We start from the raw sequence: 19,759 nt of genomic DNA, 5'->3' as shown, positions 1-19,759 counted from the left end.
TCTGATCAGGCTGCAGGATTTGAGCCAAGAAAAAAGATGCTGGAGGTGTTTTAAGAAAGGCAGAATGAAGGAGAGTGTTTTCAGCCTATGATAATACCACTTAAAAATCACCGTTAGTAACTGTTTTAAGTTATGTGCACTGAAAACCATAGCAGAGCCATTTTTCCTTTTTTCATCTACATGCCATCTCTGTCTAATTATGATTCGACCTCTGGACTATGAAAATACAATCACCAAGAGGAGATCTGTGAAAAAAAGCAAAACAAAACTCTTGAACATAAAACCTGCAAAATAGAGGGTTGGGTCAAAAGCCCTCACTGACGTAGCTGGTTTTCAAAGAAACGGTAGTAGCTTTTAACAGGCGGGCAATTGCTGAATACTGCCGTGCACATCCTGCGTTAAGATAACAGAAATAGCTGTCTGTGAGCAAAGCAGATAGATAGGCTAATGGCCTCTCCTGCTCTGGTTAACAGAGCAGGGCTCTTCAGAACTGTACAGTGGCTAGCTGGGATTTTTTTCCTCTTTGGTCAGCTGCCTTTTAAAAGTAAAAACAGGTAATACAGGTAACCATAAATGGAATTCTGTTACGTGTCATCTTTTCCCTTTTTTTGACGCAGGTCACAAATTCAACCAAGTGGCCTACTAAGCTAATGGATGAATGACAGTTGTTACATTGCTCCACTGGCGTAAATGAATCTGATGTGTTCTCCATTATGAGTAATAGTTCAAACACATGCCTTGCTTCCAGGGAAGAGCTGGAACAGATCAAGAGCTCAATTCAATAACCAAGTGCTTAAGTTGAAAGGCACAATTGCTATTCACAAGCTGTTTAGGGTTTGGGGTTTTTTTTCTGAAAAGAAAACCAAACTGAATTGATTTGAAAGTTAAAAATCCTTGGACTCATTTTCAGACGAATTAAGCAGGTGTCATGGACTGGGAGTGTTTTTGCTAATAGTCAGATTGTCATCTAACCTGTGCAAACTATTTTTTTCTTAATAATGTTTGAGCAGCTTAAAAGTCTATCCTCTGTTTCCTTGCTAATCATGTGATCCACTGTCAGGCAAGAACTTTTATTGCTCTCATTTCAGACTGCCTGAATATACCAGAAAGCTAGAAATGTTGTATGTCAATATCTGTATATGTCATTATTATTCACAATACATATTATTAAAAACCCAGCCCATGAGAGGGAAAAAAACAAAATACCACATACTGTGTGAATTATGCAAATATGATAAAGATACAGATAAAATTCTAGGTGCAATGAATTCACCTTTAAAACAGTCTTTCGAACTGACTATAAACATTTGCACCCAGTAGAATGAACTTTTAAAGCCAAGACCAAAGCCAGCCACATTACACTAACACATTTTAACCCAAATAAAGGAAATGAATAGCAAATGCAGTATTTCTACGTATAATATTATCCATGTATTTTATATGAAAGATTCTATACTACACTTTTCTTCCAAACTTTACATGTGTAGTACAAAGATTACTACTGGTAACCTGTTAATTTAAAAACAACAGGGTAGCGTGTGCGATAGGCCATACACTTTTGCCTATCAATAAAAATACTGTTTGTCTTCACAGCTATTTCTTTCTCTAAATTCATTCGTGTGTCTTCCAGGTTCCTCAGAGACTGTTCAGATTCCAGTAGTTTTTTCTTCAAAGACTCAATGGATTCCGTTAGTTCTTCAACTTCACTGATCAGCCTGAATAGAATTACATAATTAATACAAAACTGAGCAGAAGCCAGTCTGTGTTCCCAAAGACAAATGAACTGGTATGGGAATAAAGATCAACAGCAGTAGAATAATTATGCTCAATAAAAGGAAGAAAGTTTGCATCCCAAAGCATTGAAGAGGACCTGATGAGTGCTGGAGACTTTGGACTGCAGGGCTCAGAGCTATGAATGAGATCCTGCATACTTAGTCGAAAACACAGTTCACTTTGATAGCTTTTGTACAGAAGTCTCCCATAATTTAGATAGTATGAAGAATGCCTTTTGCAAGCACAATGGAACTATCCATCCTCATACACACTCTCCCACTGTGCAGGACACTTCTATTAAGAATTACAGGGCAGAAATTGTTAGATGAGTCACCCAGCCTGACTGGATCAGCATTTCTTTCAGCCTAGTTTTTTGTATCTGTTCAATGGTATAAAACTCAAGTATTAAAGATGATTGAATTATGCCAGATTTATGTCAATGTATCAGAGATCAGAACATAGTCTTTACTTTAAAAGCATATAGGCTGTCAATAAGAAAGAAGCACACCTTTTTAATTGAAAGTCTACGGGGGGTTGAGGCTTTACTGCATTCTCTGTCTTTAGAGAATGCACATATTTCCTGGGAAAACAAGACCCATATGTGCTATGGGGAACTGAGTAACTTGAAACTATATAAGCATGGCAATTAAACACATGCCCATTCAGCAAAGCACTTAAGTTTGTCCTTAAATCCCATTAAAGGCAATGTACATACTAAAAAGCTTGCACAGTGATGATTTGCTGAATCAGGACCTAAATGAGTGTACCTGAGATAGCATAAAGCATTTGGATTAATCATAACTTTTTCCTCAGCGTATGAAGAAGAACAGCATATTGGCTTTGAATGGCAGGCATTTTTGCTACCAGCATGTTGTAAGCTTTTATCCCCTACTTTTCATAAAGGCAGGAATATATGAAGGAGGAGAATCAATTACAAGGCCTGTAATGAGATCAGAAGTGACAAATGTGACATTCAGACCTTTAATTTGAAAGGATTTATTGACCTCCAGTTTTAAAATGGATTATTACTGAAAGTCAAACGCCATCAGCCCAATACTTCAGAGGAACTGAGGATTCTTCTCAGTTTATGGATATGCACAGCCTATTTACATTCTCAGCACTTGAAGCATAATTCATTCAGTGCATAGTCCACCTTGTGGTAAACTTCTGCTAACAGCAAAGGGGCTGCAAATTACCCACATGCTGTCAAGGTATTTTGGACCATCTAAATCAGAAAAGAAACCACACAGTTCAGAGGAGAAAGCACACAGACAAAAGGCAGTTGTGTCTATAGATTTGTCAATACATTAGGTTAAAATGATATTTTCCTTGGAGTGATTTCAGTCAGTGGAATTATTTCTGACTTAAATATCAGAATCAAGCTTAGTAATTAAGAGCTGAAGGCTATGTGTTGCAAATAATAAGTGCAAAAGCTGTCTAACTGCCTCTGGATAGAATGGACACCTTGGAGGACTTTTTTATTAATCTTTACCTGAATTGTGCTGGATCTCTGCAGAGCTCAACATTGGGCCTAAAAGATCTGTCATACAGCCTTGTTTGAGCAACTTTCATTGGGGCTTCTTTGTCCTTGATAGCTTGTTTGAGAGCAGCAATGTTAGCTTCTTGATCTCCAATCTCCTTAAGTGTCTGAAGAGGATACCCAGGAAAAAGAACTGTTTAATAAAATACACTTGCCTCTGTGTACACTATACACCTGTTCATGGTTCTAGTTATAGTTTTGACTTCTTATTTGGCCAGAGTATAGGAGAAATAGAAGTACAAAAGTGTTTTTCACCTCTTTATTTCTACTCTTATATTGAGGAGAAGGGAGAATCTGATATCTGGTCTAAAGAGAAGCAGAAAATATTTTGCAGTCTGTTCAAAATCTCTTCCAAACATGCTGATAAGACATCCCACCTCCATGAATTACTTTTGGTACTGTAAATTATCCAAGAAAATTTTAAGTTATTTTGAATGAGATTAAAGTTGCTGACCTGCTTGAAAATGCACAGATTTCTGGCATTAGTGAAGAAAATAGAAAAAGAAAGGAAATGCTGAATCTCTTCTCCCTCATAACCACTGAGACACATATAGAAAATAAAGCCTACTTCATCATCATTACCCAGTAGGTGCTAAGGAATGGCTTATTCTTTCCACATTTGCAAATGGACTAACACAGATGTAGGAGCTGCTCCACATAGGAGAAGGAACTGAGGCTGAAGAGGCTTCATGTGCCAGCAGCTGTTGCTGCTGCTACTATTGCTGCAAAGCACAACTTTCTTTCCATAAGACTGATAACCAGGCTAGCCTGGGAATCCTGGCTCTGGGAATCCTGACCCCAAGATCAGCTCCTTGATCACACAGTATTAGGCTTTAGTTCAGCCAGATGTGCAAGCATGTGTTTAATTGTCTTCATATTTAAATCCATCTCTTACTTAGAGAAGCAGAGCAGAAAGTAGAATAAGCTGAATTGGAGTTGTAATCTATCACTGAAGACTCTTATCAGATACTAAGCTGACACAAAATATTGTTCTATACCTGACATGGACTAAGAAGTTTTTCCTAGAGGACAAATCTACTGTGATTTTCTCGGAAGAGCTTATCACCCCGTTAGCCAGCATTCCAAAAGGAACACTTACATTTTTCAAATGATACTCTAGTTTGTGTTTTGCATCTTCCAGCTCCTCACAGCGTTTGGCAAAAGCCTCATTAACAGCAGCACACTGCATGCGCAGGTCCTCAGCTACATCATGAAGAATATTGTCAATCAAGGCACGAAGATTGATGGAAGCCAGTTTTTCTCGTTCTGCCCTATAAATGTTGTCATGACTGAATTTTGCCCATGTCTCTGGTGTTGAGGCACTGCAAGAAGAGGGGAATGGTATAAAAATAGGAGATTTGCTCTTTTGTTCAAGTTGCATTTAAGAAGACAATCTGAAGCTGGTTCTCTCCCTGCAAAAGTGTTGTCAAGCACAATTTCTTTCTTTCTTTTTTTTTCTCTTTTGCTATCTTGTAGGCTGTCTAGTGTTACCATGAAGGAAGAAGAATATAAAAATATGCTATAAAAGTAATAAACTCTCATTCACCCAGTGGCTTCTGAGGGAAGTAATGCATCTGAAGTTCTTTCCCTTTAGCTCATATAACTGAGGAGAGTATACGGATACTAACTACAAGCATAAGCACTGTTAAGTCACCAGCAAATAAAAAAAAAAAAAAAAAGCATGAATATATTTAAGCTTTACAGTCTATGTATACTTCAGAACAAAGAGAAACAGGATATCTGGTTATACTTTGCCATGTTGAGCAGCAGAAGAAACTGTGTAGCTCTTGGGACACTGTCATGTGAATATTGACTGAAAGTGGAGGGTAAAACAGCAAGATTCATTGCAAGTAATAGTAATCCCCTCTGTGTACAGGAAGCAGGGCTTGCCTTTCCTGAAAGAATGACATGCTTGCTGATGCCAAATGGTAAGTCTCAATAGGATTTAGGCTACCCTTCAAATGTATACAGTCAATTATTTCAGGGAAAAATTTCTACAAACTCAGTCTGCATATAGTGGCCGTACTTTGCCATCAGTGGAGCTCCATGCTGAGGCAGAAGCATTACCATTGCTATCCATGTTGCTGTTTTAGAGCTGTGACATCATATGTCCAAAGGAGCTGCAATCACACCTTCAATTCGGCAATCACACCTTTAATTCAGAGCAGCATTATGGCTTTCACTGACACAAAGGCTATATTATACCTTATCAGGATTATTGGCAGAGGATAATAACTGGAAGCGCTCACCTCTCTTCAAACTTCACGGAGCCAGGATGGAGCTGGATGTTGGTGCTCTGGTTACTGTATCTTCCACATTTATCGTCAGTGTTGTATGTTTCAACTTTGTCTGACCAGTCCATTTCACAAACCTCTTTGTGATCTTGATTTAATCTAAAAAGGTCATTATTATCACACATGTCCAGTGGAAAAGAATACAATTCAGCGAAATTATCACAGATGTCTGTGAAGCTAGGCTGTAAGCCTTGATCTGTCACAGAACACTAAGTAAACTTTCCTTTTTGTCTTGCAAATCCTAACCAAACTCTCTCTCCCACAACCATCTCCTAGGAGGAAAGGAAGTGTAATGTGTTAACCACTGGCCTAGACCTTCAGTTCTGTCCTGTGCTTACTGAAGGCTTAGAGCTCTTATAGCCTGAGATAGAGGAGCTGTTGGACCTTGGATTTTACAGATTAATCCTAAAACAAAGAGGATTTTCCAGTAGCAGCTACAGCTGCAATTATGATGGGGAAGAAAGGAAGGGAGTTTGCCCAATAGAACACTCTTCCCATGATATGACATCAGGTAGTGCTAATGGGGGACCATCCTCCCCTTTCCCTAGTATATTGGTCCTGGCATTATTTGAGACCTCCATAAAGTCACCCTGTGTCATCCTCTGAGCCCACCTACCCAGCCTTCCAAAGACTGTAGCATGATTTGTCCTTGGAAAACACAAGAACAGTGACATTCAGTATTGAAGTTGCTGCCTTGTTCTCAATTGAATGAGTCGCACTTCACCCAGTTAAATAGAATGACTTCAAGTTACAGAAAACAGTGGGTCTTTATCAACTGTTAACAGCAGATGTCACTATCACCTAAGGAATTAAAAAGACTCAGCTAGCCAAAGGTGGTACAAAAATGATCTAAAAAGTATTACTTACAAAAAGTGAAGCCTAAACTCCGGAGATTACTCTTGTACTGTAACTGAACTACTTTAAATTACTATGCTTTTATAGACATTCTTTATAAAAACAATATTTTTATTTTATCTGGTAGAATATCACAAATGGGAACAATTAAAAACTAAAAACCATAAGATACCTAGGTTTCTATCAGTTAATTCCATCATATCGATTCACCTTAGAGTTCAGTTAACATCTTCTTTCTGAAGGGTTCATTACAAATTAAAAGCAAATATTCCTTTTGAAATGCAATGAACATTCATACTGATATGGAAGTTGGAGTGAGGTTTCATATTTTATGTTCATACTGACATCTGGTGGCAAAAAGCTCAGGTCAAAGAGGTCTTTCAGTCAGACAAACTGTTGTAAAATATCATATAGTAATATATCAGACAGTACCACAAGATAGGTGTAGTGATTTCCAGATAATTTTTTTTGCGCTTAAGTTTAGTGTTGGACAATTGCAGAACTGTATATGCATACAGGATATCAACACTGAAAATGTAAAGTAATATACCGGAAATTACAAAAAGGCATGTCTCTTCTTTTACCTTATCTTACTTGATAATCCTCAAGTATTATCACTGAGTACCTCTTTTCAAGTTTAAATGCAATTCATACGGCTCTTAAGCCTTGTATTGGTATAAACTTCATCCACCGAGCATTGTACCCCTTTACGTCAGGAAGTATTTGCCAACATAAATTAACTATTAAGGTATAGTGAAAAACAACTTACCGCATCTGGTTACCAGCTTGCATCAAAGTTCTCTTCAAAAGTTCCTGGATATTTCTGATAAGTTCAGCTTCCTAGATAAAAACATTGAGACTTCTATGATACCCAGTGTAGAGCTATAGATCCTGCAGAGCTGTTTATTTTCAGTGGCTGTGGATAAATAGTTAAATCTTCCACTCGTTACCCACTCTTACCCTATTATTGCAAGACAAGATCTTCTTAGGAGTTAGCAAATACTGAGGTTACTCAGGTATAAGTCTAAAAAGTCAGTAATACTTGAAATGCTTCTAAAGCCTGGGGTTCATTATTTTAATGTTGCATGTGTATTCCGCAAAACAGCTATGTTCTGTCAGATTAAACAGAATATTTGAATTTCTTGTGCAGCCTTGAAGTAGGGAAAAAATGAGGCTACAGTGCCATGCTCAGCAGGAGATGGGAGCCACTGCCTTGTGCAGAAACAAGGTATCACTGAAACTGTGCGGGACGCTGGTTCCCCTGAAAGCATAAACTCAGAAGTCAGAGGCTGCTGCCTTGCTCAGGGACCTGATACAGCAGATCAGCTACTCTGGCAAGACACTGGCCTCCAGAACCTGCTGAGTCCTTGCAGATACCTTCAGAGCCTGCTGTCTGGTTCTGTAATAAGCGTTTGGTCTGCATGTAAGGCAGAGGCTTCCCACTAGATTCCTGCAGGTACAGGTATGGTGACAGGGTGCTGTTTAACGTAAAGAAGTGGCACTATCATCGTCTTCAGTTGGCCTACCTCCTTTGAACTCTGTGCATTAACTAAAAACAGAAGTTGCTACTCTATGATTTAAACAGTAATTGTCTTCTCCAACAGGTATAGGAAAGCCATCCTAAGATAAACCTGATGACATTTACAGCTTTACTTGTTTTATTAAACCAATTTACTCCAGAACTCATTTTGCCTCTGGTGATGGACAGTATCAAGAGCTACGGAATTATCTCATATATGCAATGTTGTATGAGGGGTTAATTTTCTTTCAATTGCAAAGCGTTCAGTGGTCAGTCATAAAGTTTTGTCTTACCTTGATAATGCAACTGGCGTCTGAAGTATTAGCAGGAATGTTCATTTCAACATGAAGGTGATCAAACCAAAAAGGCCACACTTTCTAATAATTTCGTATCGAACAAAAAGTATCTATTGCTTATCTTTGACTGCAATAAAGCTGCTTTAGAGATGAACTATCAATGCCTCATGAAGTGACTTTACTGACCTGGAGATTATAAATCGTTACAGTCCAGCAAGCATGGTTTTATTTGTGTTATGTAAGGGAATTTAGCATTTGAGGCTCAGGTATTAAAACCAGCTATTGTATATGAAAAGCTCCTAATTAATTTGGCTGTTGGTCAGCCATGACAGTTGTACAATGACAACAACGGGAGTATATACTTGCTAATAACCCTTATTCCCAGAACTCTGCTGGCACTCCTTGGTCCTTGTACTGTTTTTGACAAATAAATGAATGAATAAGTCACTGCAATGTCAGTTGCTCCATCATAACAAACCAACAGGGAGCGTAAGAAAGATCATTTTACTCTAAATGAAAAAGGACAAGTGTGATTGGAAAAAATATATATTTTTAAGACTCTAAAAGAGTCTTAAAAGTTAAGATAAATACATAGATGAAAGTATCATTTTACAAACTGTAAATGAGAACACCAAGACTCACTTTCTGCAGAGAGGAAGTATTACAAGTATTACAGTTGTCAAAATAAAAATTCAAAAGGATTTCGAAGGGTTAGAAAGATTTAGCACTTGAAATTATATTTATAGTAATTGATATTATTTTGTGTTGGGTCATCAGTCTCCATGTAAGTAAAGACGCAATCATTTTCCTGTGAGTAATGTGCAATTTAACTGCACAATTTTAAACGAGAAAACTCTTCCTTTGGCAATTAAGGTCTCTTCCATGGAAAAAGTGAAACAGTGCAAAAATAAAGACTGCCCTTGTTGAATGACCTAAAAGAAAAATTAAAGGTGGATTCCACATTGAGGAGATATGTAATCAAATATGACATTTAAGACTGAAAATACAGTAATCATAATCAATGGCAGTCTAAGACTAGTCAAGAGTGTGTGAGCACACACAGGCGTAAATAACAATGAATTTTGGACACTGATCTCTCAGGGTTTTCTCTTAGCCTTTAAAGCAGGCACAAAGGCAGACTGTGTGGCTGGGAGGAGCTGTGGCACTGGGTTGAAGGTGAAGATCCTTTGCACTAGGATGCGCAGTCGCTGCTGCACTGCAGGACCTCGTAGTTCAGTGCAGGCAGCTGGCAAACGATAGCTGTGGCCAGCTCGCGGGGTCCCGGGGGGGGGACAGGCCGTAGATCAGCACCGCATAAATGCCTGACGTTTCGCGTTACCTGCAGAGGAGCAGGAGGCAGGAATCTCATTCCCCTTGTGGGGACTTATAAAATGCTATGTTTGCTCTTTCGCATTTTCTTTGCAGAGTGAATTCCATCAACATCCATGGCAGAGAAAGCTGCAGCCTGGAGTACAGCTCTCCTGGACTTCGTGATTTCAGCCCTAAAAATGTGGGTGACTCCACATGGAAATCCACGGGGGGAGGCCTGTGTTTTAGCAAGTGGCAGAATATACGACCCTTATTTAGTCTGTGCACAGAACTGTATTAGCAATTCATTTGAAGATCCAGTACACATTAAGAGAGGAAAAGAATATGAAAGAGTTCTAGTAACTAGCAGTATTTCTGTGGTTCAGAAGAAGGCATTAACTTAGATTTGCATTTTTTCAGTTCATGATAGGACTCGGTGGACCAAATGTCTTTTTCTTTCCTTAATTTTCCCAAATATGTCTTCCCGGGTTGTCTATTAAAATGAAATATTGTGAATCTGAAGTGATCTTGGCTTGTTTTCAGTTGTCTTCTCCACAGTTAATAATAATAAACCTCTTTGTTGTCATAAATGATTGTCAATTAAAAGTGGAGTGAACATTTTATAGTTTAACATGGCGTTTATTTTATTACAGTATTTAATGTTTATAGTGCAAAAGTTGGATTCTCCTCAGATCTAATGATAAATCCATCTCAGTTCATGACTTTATGAATGTCTAACTAATGGTGCAAAGAGGAATCCAGGAAAATGAAACTCCTCTTTTGAAAAAAAAGAGGAAATTTTTAAGAGCAGATGTTTGTGCCTTCCATGAATTTATAGATTCATTTTTTGCAGATTTTCTTTTTACATCTATAACTTGTAGATGTCAGCAATATCTAAGTACAGCACCTAGGGTCAAAATGATAAAATGAAAGAGCAGCTAAGAGGAACTGGTAAAACCCAGTGTCCAGTTCATATCATATGATGTGAGAGAGGCTTTACAGTTCCCCTTGATTACAAATCCAGCTGCATCCATCCATCAGTAACAACGTGATATCAAATGTCCCACACATCAGTGTAGGAAATGAAACCAAACTAGCTTGCAGATCTCACTGGATTTAGACCTCCAGGCAGACTGTGACAAGAAGACTGTTATTTATTACAGCTGGGAGCGAAAGTAGATAACAGTCTTCAAAATTTCAGTCTGGTGACTGGCCTTTTTCCTACTGAACTGCAAGGTCTCCTCGTGTCATTTGGAAAGTCCATGATCTGCAGATGTTAAAAACAAGCACTAAGTTCTTTACTGAGCTGTCTGTGCACAGGGCTGTCTCACTGAGCGCAGGTTCACTGGGCAAAGCTACAGATCACGGTGTTTGGAAATCGTTTTGTGTTGATTTCCTTGCCCCATTATTGTATTTGGCAGGAATACACACAACTGTATCCTTTCTCCACTTTTCTAAACTTTAATTTTTATACAGTTGACAGGATCTTGGCTAAAGCCTTTGTCTTCAGCATCAGGGAATAGCTGTGGCTGACTTCATTGTTGAAGCAAAGGCACAACAAATCAACACTTGGAGTCAAATACAGTTCCAGGGTAAAAAAATGGCATAAATTTAACTACATCTGCTTACAGCAGGGTCATATCTGGCACCTAGTTAATGAATTTGGACACTGGATATGTGGAAATAACCTTGGCATGCAGAATGTACACAGTTGAAACATGATTTATTGACAGTATACCATCATGTGGCAAGTCCTGTACTAGTGCTTTCATTATAATTATGAAATACATGCACAGATACTAAACTGTCATTAAACTGACGCAAAGGGGATTCAGAAGAGATGTCATAGGGGTTATGGGAGTCAAAGACCTCAAACAAAACAGATGCATGTATTGCTTTTTCTGAGCTCGGCTGTTTCCGATGATGCAGCCTGAAGAAATGAAGCAATTCTACTTAAGAGATTGTATCTTCTTTTTAGTCATCAAAGATTCTTCTTCTAGGAAGAACTGTTGTGTACTTCAGCTTATTTTTCTTAACCAGAACTTCATTAAGAAAAGGTTAATATGCTCTCAAGTAGAGTCGATGAAGTTCTGAATAACAGCTGATTTTGCTATGCATTTGAGGAGCTTTCACTTTAAATACCTTCATCCCTCATTGCAGCAGTGGTTAAACAGCAGTGGTATGTGTCAAATAGGTGACCTAATTGCGACTCCATGCTGCAAAGCAAATAGGAGAAATGAGTTGAAACCAAAACTCCTTAAGAGAAAAAGATGGTGTGCCAAAATATATGAAACTCCCAAATCTTCTCTGGATGCATAAAACCTTCATCAGAGATACTTCTGCTTTCTTTGTGAGTCATCTGAAACGGTTACTACTGAACGGATAATGAAAGCTCAATTACATGAAGAGATTCCTCACTGCTTGTGTAGCTGTATTTGGAGCTGTCTCTTTAAACGTCATCCGCCGGGGGCTGCTGAAAGGTGCTTATCTTGGCAGGATGCTCTGGGAACTGGGAAATGTTCTTCATTGCTGCAGAAAGCCAAAAGCAGCAATAAAACCTATGTCCTGCGAAAAGGCCACCAAACTCTTCCAAGACTAAATGAAAGGTAGTCCCTTGTCCAGACACGCTTTTCCCCCAGCAGCAGATTTCCCTATGCGCCTTCCCGTGGGAGTAGGCAGGAGTGCAGCAAAGATACCAACGAGTGAAGCTGATGCAAGCCTGGGCTGCTAGGAGGAGAGGAAGAACTTCAAATGAATTAAAATATCTTGAATATAAATTAAGCGTGTAGTTAAAACTTCCTGTGCAAGGGAAAGGATGTCTGTTTCCTCACGCAGCTGACTTTTGGAATTCATATTTCTCCTTTTTCTCAGTTTTTGCATGGGAAGAGAATAAATTACTCCTGATCTCCTTTGCATTTCCGAAGAAGGGTGGGGAAACAGTTGAACAGTTCCGTCATTTATTTTCTTGAGAGAGTTAAGATTGGAAAGTGACTGGATAGGGAAGCAGCATTCAGAAAAAATATGTAACTACTTTAGTAATAAAACTTGAATAACTCCTTTAAATAAGCAAATGAACATAGAGCTATCAGTGAACTGGGCCATTAACTTTGAAATCTGAGCAGTGAACAGTCAGAATTCATGGAAGAGCACCTTTCAGTGTCAAGAATTATTACTCAGTTTTGGAAAGAGAAAGAAATACAAGGTACAGTTTGATTTCTTGTAGTGAAAGAGAGGTATAGAGTATAGCTGCAGCTTAAAGAGCTGCCAAAGCCATAGAGGACACATTTTAAAATCTATTTGCAAACATTTTTGCTGTAAAATCTATTCCACTGTAAAAATGTGAGGAGTTTCCTCTCATATTATGTACTACTCTTCCTTCTTTCCAAATTGCAAAGGTCATTGGCATAGCAACAAAATCTTCGTTTCTCAAGAGTCCATCTGCTGCTGGTATACACGCCTCATCTGAACTCACATCATTCTTTTTTGATGACATCCCACTTGGCCGTTAATGCTCTGTCATCACAAGCAGAGAATCACAATTTCAGGTGAAGAATTAGCAGCAGCAGCAGATGGACTTAACAATGAACAAACTATTCTCTGGAAGAGATTGGGAGGAAAGAAATACAGGAGGCAAAACCTGCCAGAAAATGATTTTTTCTTGTAAATCTACCTTCACAAACTTCTCTAAAATATCAACAACTGATAAAAATAATTTCTTTTTTTGTAATCTGAGTATAATTTTTTGTTTACAATTCACAAAGCAGACTAGTACTGAAATATCCAGTACACTAATTCTCACATTTTTACATTATTGACTAGAATGATCTCTTAAATATTGACTACAATTAAGCATTATTCCCATTAAAAATAGTGCTCAAGCACTATCATCCCATCAAGTATGAAAGTCACTTCCATATTTTTCTAATAACTAGTATTAACTGTCTGGTTTTATCAGTAACTCATCATGAATCAACTTTCACAGTATTTTGGAGGCTCCAGGCAAATGATCACTAATCTATTTGTTGGATACTAGAATATGTATCATTCAAGAATGAAAAACGACCCAGAATCTGTTCTCTGTAACATCCGCAACCACAATTACTACATCATCTTTGAAGGCAATCTACATGCAGTGTTGGATCTCAATAACAGATAACAAAGTGTCTGCTGGTGTGAAGAGTCCTCTATGGGAAGAAAAGGGCCAAGAAAATTTCAGGAGAGTGTCAGGTTTGTTGAAGTCACACTGTCAAAAGTACCATCTGTCTATGCCTTGGACAGCTTGCCTGGAGCTGTCATCTCATGCAGGTGTCACACAGCTACGTTGTACTGTTCTGAGAGCCACGCTGCTGTCCTGCAGTATGATTAAACGATGGTCTGTGTTGCGACACTATAGTTCAATGTCAGATCACCACCTTGTTGTGAACCTTGGCAAGACTACAGTGTCAGACTCATTAGTAGAAGGTTATGACAGAGACTACCAGATTTGGCCTGCATGAGCATGGAAACAGGCAAGCAGCATTGTGTTTCACTGGTTCTGAATACCATGTTCAAGGGGTGCTACATTTTTTAAGTGAAACCTGCAGAGAGCACAGGACTGTACTCTGAGTAGAAGATGAACATACCTAATGCCAGAATAGGATGATCAGTGTGGTTCAGGAAATCTCTATTTTGATTTTGTTTGAATCCAGTCTGAGAGAGGATCCTCAAACTGGAGGTGTCCTTTAGTTACACCCACATGATTTTAAATACTTTTAAAACACTGGAAGCATTTTAAATAAGCTTTCCTAAACTCATGAGTGACAGACAGAGTCCAGACTGCCTGGGAGGGGAACTAGGCCTCTGTGCATTGCTGGAACTGACCTTCACAAGCTGCCGCCTGCTCAGTTATCACCTACAGACCAACCTCTTCACCATTTTAGAGACCGGGGAAGCTCTAAGACAGGCCTGCAAACAATCCTTAACATCCCTCCTCACCTTTAGCAACTCTATCTCCACCTGGTCGCAAACCAGGTCCGGGTGCTGCCGCCTCTCTCGACACTGCAGGTTATCGGTGGCGATGGAGCAGGGCACCTCGGTGGCATCGAGCGCCCTTTCCAGCCGCACCTTCTGGGCCGCCAGCAGCCCGGTCTCGGCGATGAGCTCCTCGATCTCCTTCTGGAGCTCGGCCTTCCAGAAGTGAATGTCCTGGAGGCGCTGGCCCAGGGCGGCCGTGGACTCTTGCTGGGAGCGCTGGGCTGCGGCGGCGGTGCGCTGGGCCAGGCCGCGGGCCTCGAGCCGGCAGCGCTCGGCCTGGTGGCGGTCGATGGAGGCCTCGTGGGCCTGGCTGTGGCGGTGCTCGTGCCACTCCTGCGGCAGGTACTTGGCGGTGCGGAAGCCGGCCGTGGCCAGGCCGCAGGAGGAGTGGGGCCCCGCGTTGAGCGCCACCTCGGCCACCTTCATGGGCAGCTGGGAGGCCGGTACCGCCTGCGGCGCCGGCTCCTTGGTCAGCAGCGCCCCCGCCTCCGCCATGACTCCCCCGCGGCCTCCCTCAGTTCGGGCCGCGTCCTCCCGTCGCCGCGGCAACGGCAGCGGCCAATGAGGACGCGGGTCCCCCCTCGGCCGAGGGAAACCCGAGGAGGCAGAGGGGCGGCCGCCCACCCCTCGTTACCGGGGCAACGGCAGCCACCAATGAGAGCGCGCGTCAGCCCCCAGGGAGCATTGGATAGGGCATGCCAGCTACCTGCCCCGCCTCCAAGCTGCTTGCTGCTATGGTGACAGTGCCACCCAATGGGGAAGGAGCGGGGGTTCAAGGGCCCGCGCCCTGTGGAGGGGGCGGTGTCATGGCGGAGACGAGCAGGCCTGGCGGCCTTGGGGCCTCTGGGCTGAAAACACCATTTCCCATTAAATTAAACTTCCCCTGCCAGAGCGCTGCTTCGTGCCCTCTCCCCGCAGTTCAGACTCTCAATAACAGAGTCCAGCTGGGCTCCAGCGTGACACCATTACGGCCAGGTGTAACAAGAGCGCTTGTTAGGAAACGAGGCGATGGCTCGTAGGCGCGCGTCTCTGCGGCACAACGCCCCGCCAGCGCTGCTGCGCTGTCCCGGGCATCGGCCTGGCCGGCTGCTTCCTCCAGTGTCACGCTAACCACATGGAAAACAGCACGTCCCCACTGAAATCCTCTGGATTATAATCCCCGTAAAATGAGGTTGTTCCAGGGCAGCTAGAGCAGATGCCGTGATGAACATCCTTTCGAAGGCGTGTGCGCTTCGGCGACTTGCAGCGATAATTAAAATCCCAGAAACATTTTATACTCGGGTTTGTCATAAGACAATTTTGCAGCACAGGCCTTGTTATATATTGTACCTTTTATAATTCACGTATCTGTGTATGTTGGTAAGAACAACAATGTGTTTAAGTCTCTGTATTGCTTTCTGGCTTCCATTTATACTTAATAGCTTCTCTTTTCGAACTGATGTATTTGTGCAATAGTGCTTTTCTTGAAATACGAAATGATCACAACTGGACTTTCAAAACCACACCGTGACAGCATCAAGATTTACCAGTCAGGGTGCAGCTTTTCCCTCGATGATACTAAAAGGGCATTAAGTTTTGTTAGGCACTGAGTCTACCAACCTCTATCTTTTGTATATGAGATTTCACCTGGATTTGGCAAAACACATATGAAGTTGCTAGGACAGGACTCATGATATATGATATGATCACGGGACTCAAATTCTTCATTCCTCACTCCTTCGACCCTTATCCTGCGGACTGCCAGTCAAAGCTGCTGCAAAGTGTTAAACTCAGCTCTTCAGTAAGCAGGCAAACAAATTTAGCTGCTGGATATGGAGAACAGGGATTAGAAGTTTTCCCTGATTTCAGCCACTGGTGACCAACAAACTGCTAATGTGAGAAGAAGGCTGCTGCTTGCCTTGGTGGTATTTGTCCCACACCTCCACCTGCCTCCTCCCGCGATCATGGCACCGAATGTGCAGCGAGAGACGAGTCTTTGGGGCGAGCAGGTCTCTTGCTGAACAAGAGAGTATCCAAGCTTGGAGTATCCAAGGCAAAGTGCAGGACCTAAGACATCCACTGGTTTTAAGCCACTCAATTTAACACCTTCTTGCACTCCAGCTCCCTTCTTATTCCCAAACGTTGTTCTTAAGACAATTTGTATAGCTCCAGCCCCCTCACTGATCAGGTGCTTGTGAAATCTGGCTACTGCAGCATCCCTTGTTTAATTTTCACCTGGAGGAATACAGACAGCTTGTGCTTGAATTAAATTTCAGTATTTGGGTTGGGGTTGCCATCAGTATGCCTCAAGCAAAGGAAATCAAAGCCTGCACTGATGTAAAAGGAAAGCCTGTGAGGCGGGAGCCGTCTCTTCAGAGCATTTAGAGCAAGAGGGATGAGCTCCGTGTAAAAAGGAAGGTGCTGGTGAGCACAGGTGACAATAGAGGGCACTCTTGACTTTGCACTGCCAAAAAATCTGAATCTTTCTGTCTTCAATGTCGTTTTGATGGAGAAAAATAAAAAGAAAGAAAAAGCCATGTGCACTGCAGTCCACCCAGTGTCGTTCAGGCTAATCAACTCCTTGGGTGCTGAGGAGGGCAATGCTTGCAATGCACCAAGATATGCATGGCAGATATACGCCTACACCCTGGCGTGCATGGAGAAATGACTCCCAGCCGCTGAAAGGTGACACTCACATCGTACAAACTTCTGCAGAAAATACTTGCTTTATATGAGTTTGCTCTAACTCCTCAGAAAGTGAATGGTCTTTTTTCCCTTTGGATCTTGCAAGCTTTGGAAAGGATGAGTATGCGATAAAGCAATTGCCACCAACAGAGAAACTGCATTTAAAAGATGCAAGCTGCTGCCCCTGGACACAGTGCCGTAGCTGGCGGCACATGCTGAGTGAAGGTTCACTTCCACAGAGACAGTGTTGAAAAGGAGATTGAATCCCAGCGGAGATAAGAAATCCTTCCTCTTCCCTTTTGCAAACATTTAATTACAGCATGATTGGCCCTCCTATTAAACAGTATCAGTGGATGATCTCTTTGGATTACTGAAGTCACTGGAATGACACTCTTTGCTTTCCCTTTCCACTTCATTCCTTTTTTTGTTCATCTTTCCTCTATCTGTCTCATCTGTTCCTTTCCTTACATTAATCCCAGCCTGTATCTTTCTTTCTCTTATCTCTATGGCCTTCTCTGAAGGGTGATCTATGCAAATTTTGCATTTCTGAAGTACAGTAAGTCTGCAGGAAAAGCCCTGCTGAGCTATTCAGAGTGAAAGTCCTTGGTCTGGAAAATTAATTTTTGAAAATAAGAGCAGTAACAATTTGCTATCAAATAGCATTTTTCTCTGAAGGTTTCACAGCAGCTTTTATTAGTGGCATCTTATCACAGTCCATTCAGTGCTACCCAGGCAGTTTTGCAGGTTGGTAAATTGAGGCATAAGGTTGTGATGGGACGTGTCAGAGGTTGCAAATTTAGGCAGCAGCAGGCTGGTCTGAGTCCCAGGCCCTAGTTGTGACTAGTAGGTAATAACCTTCTCCAACATGAAAACTGCACAAAAATTATGTAAATTCTACCTGATCCAGTACAAATATTACTTCAATGAGCAGTTTTATGTTTATTATCCCAACTGGACACTGTTTCCCAGGACCAGACAGATTTGGGAGTCTTTTGGTCAGGATGTTTTTTGCCAGTCTGAGCCTACTTTCAAGTGTTTACAGATGCATCATGTGCTAACAGGCTGCATAACACATGTCTGCAAGAAATAAAAGCAAAACCCATTGGCATCTGGCAGATTCTGGGGTTCCCTTCATTATTCAGGGCAGACCCAGGAACCCTGTATTTCAAAGCCATTCCAACAGCCCAGTGATTTAATATGCCACTGTAGCATATAAATTATTAACAGCTATTCAAGATGTTCCCAGAGCACAAGATGACAAAACGTACTGTAAGAAAAGAATGTTTTCCAGCTCAAATCTTTTGACATGCAATAAATTAAGATTTCTCTTGGCTAGAATCTGGTTCCCCTTCCCACAGCAAATGCTACCCTTTTATGTCAGGTGCCATGTGAGCTTTTTGGCTTGCTGCTGCAGCTTTTCTTTCTTTTGTTTGTTCTTTCTTTTTCTTTCTTTCTTTCTTGCTGTCTTTCTATCTTTCTGTCTTTTATTAGCATGTGTGGCCAAAGCAGTGTAGACATCTAGATCCGTTCTTCATGTCTGCACCCAATTCGTTCTGCCGTCTGTAGGACAGACTGTGAACTAGTCTGTGGGGTAGCGTAGGTCTTGTGCATGGAGAAGGTAAAGGTTTCTTCTCGCATCCCAGTAGCTGGGAAGTCACGTCTTGTCCACAGCACAAAAGTACTGGAAATGCTTTGTCCAGAGAAGGTCTGGCTTCTTTAACATATTTCTTCTCATTGTAAAAGCAAAGGAAAGGTTGAAAATGTGACCCACTTGCATGCAAATATCTCTGCAAGCAGAGGCCAATATGTGATAAAATATTCTGAAAAATCTCCTGCTTTTCAAGCAATTCGGATGCTTGAAGGCCTGGCAGCTCTGTTTCTGGAGACATTCATGCCTCCAGAGAGCTGGAGAACTGCTTAAGGGACGAACCAACTTTTAATGTCTTTCCTACTTGTAGATGATGCGCTCTATCCCTGGTTATGAGACCTCTCCTCACCTCCATTCCTCTTTTATCTCCTCAGATTAGAAAAACCTGCCTCATTACTTACCTCTGCACTCTGCTTTTGTTACCTGGGGCACATGGAGCCTGGATGCAGCCATCATATTTGCACACTCTTTGGGCCAGCTCTGATGGGGATGGACAGGATGAAGGTGTGAAGGATAGCAGTGTTAAAGAGGAGAATAAGTCAGTGCCAGGCTAAACCATACATGGCCTTGATTCTAAATGGCTTTTTAAGTTGCAGTTTTGTTCTCTACTCTGCTGTTTTTACACAGATAGGCAAATGGCTCAGGGTGGCTAAACATCTTCAGCATTTTCAAATGGAGGTGGGATGGAGAAGGTATGAAAATCTCTCCCAGCTTTTCAGCACAGTCTCCAAAATACTATCTGAGTGGGTCAAAAATCCATTGGCACACGAACTATTTTGAACTAGGGAATTGAAGTGACAGGTCCTGAGCCTTTGAGGAGGTTTTATTATTGTGATAAAGCACTGTGGC

General features: G+C 41.4%; 1 protein-coding gene across 1 annotated transcript; it reads right to left on the bottom strand.

The window, feature by feature from the left end:
* Positions 1–1,268: 1,268 nt before the first annotated feature.
* Positions 1,269–15,093, bottom strand: TEKT4 (tektin 4). Its single transcript, XM_067306305.1, has 6 exons — positions 14,560–15,093; positions 7,232–7,302; positions 5,563–5,706; positions 4,413–4,635; positions 3,266–3,420; positions 1,269–1,715 (listed from the first exon to the last, which is right to left on the bottom strand). Exons 1-6 carry the CDS (start codon positions 15,091–15,093, stop codon positions 1,499–1,501), a joined length of 1,344 nt encoding a protein of 447 aa, XP_067162406.1. The 3' UTR covers positions 1,269–1,498.
* Positions 15,094–19,759: the final 4,666 nt, after the last annotated feature.

Source organism: Apteryx mantelli, chromosome 16 (assembly GCF_036417845.1).
Source record: "Apteryx mantelli isolate bAptMan1 chromosome 16, bAptMan1.hap1, whole genome shotgun sequence".
Classification (NCBI taxonomy): Eukaryota; Metazoa; Chordata; class Aves; order Apterygiformes; family Apterygidae; genus Apteryx; species Apteryx mantelli.
This window is presented reverse-complemented; position numbering and strand designations above follow the sequence as displayed.

What these genes read in the sequence shown, in the direction of transcription:
- TEKT4 (XM_067306305.1), bottom strand. Translation starts at nt 15,093, where the DNA reads ATGGCGGAGGCGGGGGCGCTGCTGACCAAGGAGCCGGCGCCGCAGGCG. An exon ending in TCCGTGAAGTTTGAAGAGAG is followed by an intron (nt 4,636 to 5,562) that starts GTGAGCGCTTCC and finishes CTCTTCTTGCAG; the next exon opens with TGCCTCAACACCAGAGACAT. An exon ending in TAGAGTATCATTTGAAAAAT is followed by an intron (nt 3,421 to 4,412) that starts GTAAGTGTTCCT and finishes TATCCTCTTCAG; the next exon opens with ACACTTAAGGAGATTGGAGA.